The 7,366-nt window shown below is 38.9% G+C and overlaps 1 protein-coding gene across 1 annotated transcript in view; it reads left to right on the plus strand.

Annotated features, from left to right (window-relative positions):
- The window catches only part of nlgn4xa (neuroligin 4 X-linked a), a gene marked incomplete in the record, with an annotated part of 61,935 nt that extends 55,552 nt beyond the window's left edge, over positions 1-6,383 (plus strand). The window contains 1 exon segment of the mRNA XM_035678034.1: positions 4,326-6,383. Within this exon segment, the coding sequence (XP_035533927.1) occupies positions 4,326-5,220 (895 nt within the window).
- Between the last annotated feature and the right edge of the window lie 983 nt (positions 6,384-7,366).

Genomic DNA, 7,366 nt, shown 5'->3' on the forward strand with positions numbered 1-7,366 from the left:
TGTCAGGATATAGTGAAAATTTCACAAAATATGACAAAAAGTTATTTTATAAAAGTTACATACTGTAGCTTTAAATACTTTATCATGACAAAAATTTTTTTTTGTAAATTGAATAGATTTAGATATTTCAGTTGTTGAAGGAATAAGCAATTTGACATAATTTCTTTAGGCTCTGGAATCTTGTTAAAACTGTTAGTCATTGTATCTAGTCATTTTATAGACTAATCTATATCAGTAATGAAAAAAATAACTGATGAAGCTAAGTGTGAATTAAAATCAGAGTTATACAGCACTCTATACAAGCTGATTTTTTCTATTTAAAGCTGCCCTGGTGTGAAAGCATCCGTTCCACTGCTCTGACGACTGAATTTTCATACACCTGTCAGACAGAGAGCAGTACAGATTTAGCATAGCGACCTATGGCAAGAGTCACTGTTATTATCAACAGATTGGATGCTTGACGGAAACATATGCAAGCAAAGCATGTATTTTGCAGTTCAATGAGCATGGATGCCCAGAGTGTTGTCTTTTTAAGCAAATTCAGTGGCATATTGTTCCAACATATGTTAGAACTAAGATGACAGGCCCACCACATGCTAGCAGTGCCTTATGTATGGTTCCATATGTAGCCACCAGTTGGAGGGCAGACCCTGCATTATGGCTTTTTTAATGAGATAACCACATTTGGCACAGGTGGAACTGTGTACATTTTGGACCAATGTGTTTGCCCTACTTTTAATAGATCCCCCATGTTACCTTGGCAATAGCTACTCTTCCTGGGGTTCATGTTAACAAAATGCACTGTTACAATAGCTGGCTGTGTATTCAGTTATGAATGTAAGTGTTGATTGTGTCACATTTTTGTAATTTCTGTTTTGTTTGTGCAATGTATCCATCTGATACCCAGACTTAAGATAAAGCTTGGCGAGTGACAGCAAACCATTTTTTATGCTATTGCTGTTTTTTTTTTTTGTTGCACCTACAAGTCTGGTACACATTTATAGGAGTCTGTTATCTAATGATGAAGTGCACTCCAGGGTGCCCTTCCAGCAGACAAAACGTTGTAAAGTGCCTAAGGTGCTAATCCTAACCCTGACGGAACTGTTTTACCATAAATGCATCATTTCTGCAAGCTGGTGCCCTTTTTATTTTTTGCCAATGCCCCTAAAAACTACATGAGTTCACCATTGCTTGGTCTTGCTGCTTTTCTAAGTCCTTTGTGTTGGTAAATTAAGTGTCTTTAGGTTTTGGACTGTTGGTTGGACAAAAGAAGCTAAACAATTTTTTGACATTTTATAGGCAAAAGAATTAATCGTGAAAATAAAAGGCCTATAATATTTAATATAATAAAATATTTTATTTTTACTATTCAAATTCCATGAAACAAACTATAATGTAATAGCAAAAAGCGTCTTCTAAACAGAGAAGATAGAGCACTTGGGTCTGTAATTGTTTTATGGCAGCTGTGGCACGTGTCCGCATGGTGAACTGTCCTTGGGCTTCGAGCCATCAGTGTGCAAGTGTGAATGGTTGAATTAGAGGCAAACTGTGCTTTTTTATTAACTTTAGCAAAAAGCACTGGGCCTGTAGCACAACTGAAAAATCAAACAAAAAATACAATGAGGTAATTTTAAAACAGGCAAATTGAAATGGTGAAATAAAAAAATGCTTACAAAGAGGCACAAGCAGATGGCCTGTATGTGGAGGTCTGTTGTTGTGTTTGCAGATTTATTTCTCTCCCTGCCCTCCTTTGTTCTGCACAATCAGTGGAACAACCTTCCAAAAACTGTGATTACTTTGTTTCAGAACTATTGGGTCAGCTTTGTCTCCCAAAAGGCCTTTATTGCTTGGACAAACTCTGGGTTTGTGGGCTTTTAAGATCCTTTCAAACCAACAAACCTAAACCAAACAGACTCTATAGGACTCAAATGCGATGACTCTGAAGGAGTCTTAACTCAGCAGATTCCTCTGACTCAATGCATTGGTGCAATGCAACCAATGGTTTGGTTCAGAACGTTCCCTCATATATGGATCGGTTGTTTGCTTATGACATGATCTCCAGTCTGACAGGAAATCCTTCTCAAACATGAAGCTTTAAGGGATGTTTGAGCTGAGCAGCTTTACATTTGCCTCACTGCAAGATATACAGTGTGCCTAGTGTGAAAGACTGAAAGTAATAATGCACTTTATATTACTTACTGCACTGGTAACCTTGTCACTTTTGAGATAAAGATGATTGTTTTCCAAATGGTTAGAAAGTATGGAAGTGCATTGCATTCACCAAAGAAACAAATGGAGATGTTAGCTACCTAGGACTATGTCATAAAAAAGCCAAATTGACATAATGGCACAGGGACATAAAAATACATTGTGAAGGATGTGGCTGTAAAATGGTGGCTGAATTATTTTTTAGCATCACAACCTCCGTGAAATGATTCGTTTCACTTTCAGAACATTTTGAAAGTCTAGAAGAGCTGCACTATTAAATCATGGGCTGTAGCAAGTGCAGTATGCATTCTTTTGGAAGAACAGGAAGTTGCTTTTTTGGCTTCATGCACCACTGAGCAGATTTCAAAGGAATGAACGGAGCGCCACCTCCAAAGCTGTATCCAGACCCATTTAATACATCCATGGGAGCTATCCTTGGCGGGACGCACTTCTCAAAATTGTGCCGAGTGCTGGACAAGTTCAAATTATTTCAACTTTGACATTTGTTGCCACTAACCTTTCAAAGCACTACCAATTAGACAACAGCTGCATATAGCATAGACACATGCCAGCAGAGGAGGTAGAGAGCAGAGAGTGATTTGGGTGGGTGGGTGGGGGTAATCCACGATGAAGTAATACACGGCATTCAGATTGGGGAACTACCATCTTTGTGAATAGACTTAGCTTGCTAAATCTAATGCTAATGTTAGCATAGCTGTTTATGCAACAACTGTGCAAGGCATACAATGTCACAGGCTTATTTTCACAAGCATAGCTATATAAACAGTAAATGACCAGAAAACGTTAGTTTAGGAACAGTAAATCCCATCATGTTTATGCATTTTGTATTTATTTTTTTGTAGAAGAAGAATTTACAAAGAGCAACTCTCATCATGTGAAGGCAGTTTTAGCTTACACACAATAGATGCTAAGATCAAATGTTACATCATAACTACGGTGTTTCATTGAATTGCATTGTTATGGGAACAGCCAACAGTCAGACTGTAACAGTGTGTATGTTTATGAATGAACATTTGCAACTGTTTAAGATGCAGCAGTCTGGCAATCAGACTGAACAGATATTTAAATTACATTAAGTATGCAATTTTATTTTCAAAAAGAAACAAAAGAAATGAAGGGCCATTTTGAATTCAGTTTCACCATCATTATGGCAGTGTCCATGTGTTAATTTTTATTTCAAAAATGTATTATGTGTTGTCTAACTTGAAAAATATTGGCAGCCCTGGACTACCATACCCTTCACATGTAGGTTACATATGCTGTGTCCCAATTCCATATTTTATACTAATTGTATAGAATAATCTTTATTACTAATCTTTATTATGTACAGTTTTTGCAGTCAGTATAAAATAAATTAACATACATAACTAGGGGTATAGGATATTTAATATGGCAGTTGGGATTTTGGGACACAACTATAAAGTATATTAGCAACATTATCATGCAGTCATGAGTATTTAAATATACACGCCTACACACACACACACACCACCCCAACAACACACATACAGTACACATGCAGATACAAAACACTCCAGTGTGTCGGCTCCAAGGTTGTTGTCTAGCCTTCACTCCCCCTCACCTCTCCAAAGTTAATGAAATCGCTCCCACAAAGTCGCTAGAGAGGCTGCTCTGTTCCAAACTACAAAAAAATAACACCCCAGGTGAGATTGAATATAAAGAAAATGTGACAACAGACCTGGAAATGTTTCATTGGTGTATAAAGGACACAGAACATTTTGTCAGCTCAAGCATTCAAATTCTGAGTCATCTAGAAACGCATTAGCTTTGAACAGAGGGAGCGGAAAAATAGAAGAAAGGCTTTCACTCTTTGGAGTAATGACTGTAATGTATTATTACGCTGCTTTAAAATGATTTGAAGGAAAAGCCAATTTACATAGCATTTTAAATATGGCCATTATGTTTTTAATTGTGACAAAGGTGAACATATAATTTATATTTTTCCTGATCATGTCCCATTAACACATGTTAATAGGAACTATATATTAATTATCCAGCCTGATATCCTGGGCTGTATTTAGGTACGTAAAAACCTTTTCATTATATCTCTTCTTTCTTCTATTTTCTCCTTTCAGGGATCCAAACCAACCTGTTCCACAGGATACAAAGTTCATCCACACAAAACCCAACCGGTTTGAGGAGGTAGCCTGGACTAAGTACAACCCCAAAGACCAGCTCTACCTTCACATTGGCCTCAAACCTCGAGTCCGAGACCACTACCGTGCTACCAAGGTCGCTTTCTGGTTAGAACTAGTTCCACATCTCCACAACATAAATGAATTTTTTCAATACGTATCCACCACCACCAAGATACCTCCGCAGGACACCACCCCGTACCCTTACACCAAACGGTTCCCTGGCAAAAACAACTGGCCGTCCACTACCCGCCACCCAGGGGTCCCGCCTGCCAACACCAAACAGACCACCGACCAGCGCAAGAGTGGTGACCTGACGGATGAGTCGACTGTGGTGATCGAGACCAAGAGGGACTACTCCACTGAACTTAGCGTCACCATTGCAGTCGGAGCGTCCCTGCTCTTTCTGAATATCCTCGCCTTTGCTGCGCTGTACTACAAGAAAGACAAGCGACGGCATGAGTCAAATCGGCGCGTCCCCACCCCACAACGCAACTCTGCTCCGACCAACACGCCATCCACTGCCAACGACGTGGCCCACCTGCAGAGCGAGGAGCTGATGTCACTGCAGATGAAGCAGCAGCAGCTGGAGCATGAGCACCACCACGAGTGCGAGCCGCTGCAGACCCACGACACACTGCGCCTCACCTGCCCGCCCGACTACACCCTCACCCTGCGCCGGTCGCCTGACGACATACCCCTGATGACGCCGAGCACCATCACCATGATCCCCAACTCACTGGCTGGCATGCAGCCTCTGCACAACTTCAATACTTTCGGTGGCAGCCAGAACAGTACCAACTTACCCCACGGCCACTCCACCACACGGGTATAGCTCCCCTGGGACAGGCTGGTGCCGGATTCCGTCTGGATCAGCCACTAACCTCGCAAGGCAAATATGACAAGATAAAACTGTGTGAAGCACAGACTCAGCAGATGTTATTTTGCTACCATGCCTTCTTGAAAAGTATATACAGTATAAATTGATCATGAACTCATGAAAATATTCAGTGAATGTTACTATAGTAATAACTCTATTTGGAGCTAAGCTTCATGGAAGGTTTCGAGGAGTTTTACCAAAAGACAAGGCAACCAGGGGATGACTGTTAATATTCTTACAACACAAAATGAATTCAGTGTGACAAAGAGACCTTTGCAGAGGCTTTCGTGCCATAAATATATAATGGGAAGACAGTGGCAACAGTTGAACGTCTGAAACATCATCTTTTCATGATCCTTCATGCATCAGACACCTGACTTGGGCACAGAATTCAACACCCCAGCCTGAAATGTATTTATGAAAAAAAGAAAAAAAAAAGAAAAAAGGTATATAGTTGTGCGTGGCAATTTAAAAAGTTAAAAAAGAAAACATTATATTAAAAAAGCTCTTCCTATTATTGTTTTTTATTTTGGCTGAGATATTTTGGGTTTTTCGAGCTTGTGCTTTTAGGTGCGTGTAAATATATCCAAACATTCTCCATTCTTTTTCTGATTACGATCTGTGTTTCATTATTTTTATTTTTTTTCACAGAACGACCAAAATGCGAACACAATCTCATCCTCGGAGATTTGCACACCATGCGTCTGCAGGTCATCACATACAGAAGTGTCTCGTGCATTGCTTTGTTTCCACTCTTTAGACATTGCATGTCCAGGAAGAGCTTTACTCTCCATTTTCAGACAAGTCTCCTGTCTGAGAATGAGGACTGATTTTGATCCCATCACCTGCTGTCATCCTGTTATGCTTCCAATAGTTTTCTTTGTGGGCTTTTTCTGTCTTGCAATCAGCACTGCCTGAGCTTACAATGTGACCAGCAATGTATTATTTAGAAATAAAAAAGGCAGTGAATTTTTTTGTATCAATATTAGTTGGATATGTTTGTAAAGAAATATATGTTAGATATTTCAAATTGTCATATGCTAGCAATATGTAAAGTATTGTGCCAGGCTTGTGATATTTTGGGTTACAAAAGCAAGTGAATGAGTGTAAATATTAATGATATTAATTATTATGAAATTACAGCAAAAGTAACCATTAACTCTCTTTCCGTTTTGCATCCTATTACAAAAAAAAAAAAAAAAAATGGAAGTACATCCAGAAGATTTTAAGCTACATTTGTAAATTCTATAAAAAGATATATTCTTGCCATTTGGTCCCTAAACCAGTCAAGATAACAAGGGTTTTAATGTAGAGTTTTAAAATCCTTAGTTTGTCTTATATTTGTTTGCGGTTTTGCCTTAAGTGATAATAGAGATATTTCTGGCTGGACACCTGTATAAACTTTTTCTGCAACATTTTTAATAAAAAATCACAGTATTTTCTAAAAAAAGAGAAAAAAAAGAAACATGGAAAGTTTGGATTTGTTTGGATGGTTGTGTGTGCATATGTGATTGGATGTCTGTGCATGACAGATTAAATTGTACATCTTCAAATAGGGGGTTTTGTTTAGCTAAACTGCAGGGAAAACCAGACCTATTAGACACGTTATTTTTTTCTAATTTTCTTCCGCTCACTTTTGACAGAAATACTGTTTACATTTATTTCCAATTGCTTCCACTTTGACGTTCTTTTGACTGCTGTTACTAACAATGAAACTCAACACTTCCTGCACAACTTCATATTGAAAGCCAGCAGCTCAAAGGGCATAATCTCCCTTTCCTTGTAAAATTTCAATGTGAACTCACAAAATAAAAAAAAAACTGTAAAAAAAGGCTTCCCAAACAGGTTAATAATAGAACCAAAAAAGAACAAGAATGGCACCATATGTAGAAAAGTGGAAGAACTTAATAGACCAGTGTGTGGGATTTAGTGGCATCTAGTGGTGAAGTTGCAGATTGCAACCAAGTAAAGACCGCTCGCCTTGCAAGCATGTAGAAAAAACTGCGGTAGCTCGGAAAAACCCAAAAGTCTGGTTTGTATGTTCTTGGGCATAGAAACATGGAGGTTCAACATGGCAGCCTCTGTGGAAGAGGACCCGCTC

The sequence above is a fragment of the Morone saxatilis genome, unplaced genomic scaffold, assembly GCF_004916995.1.
Source record: "Morone saxatilis isolate NCDOM2014 unplaced genomic scaffold, NCSU_SB_2.0 Contig6, whole genome shotgun sequence".
Classification (NCBI taxonomy): Eukaryota; Metazoa; Chordata; class Actinopteri; family Moronidae; genus Morone; species Morone saxatilis.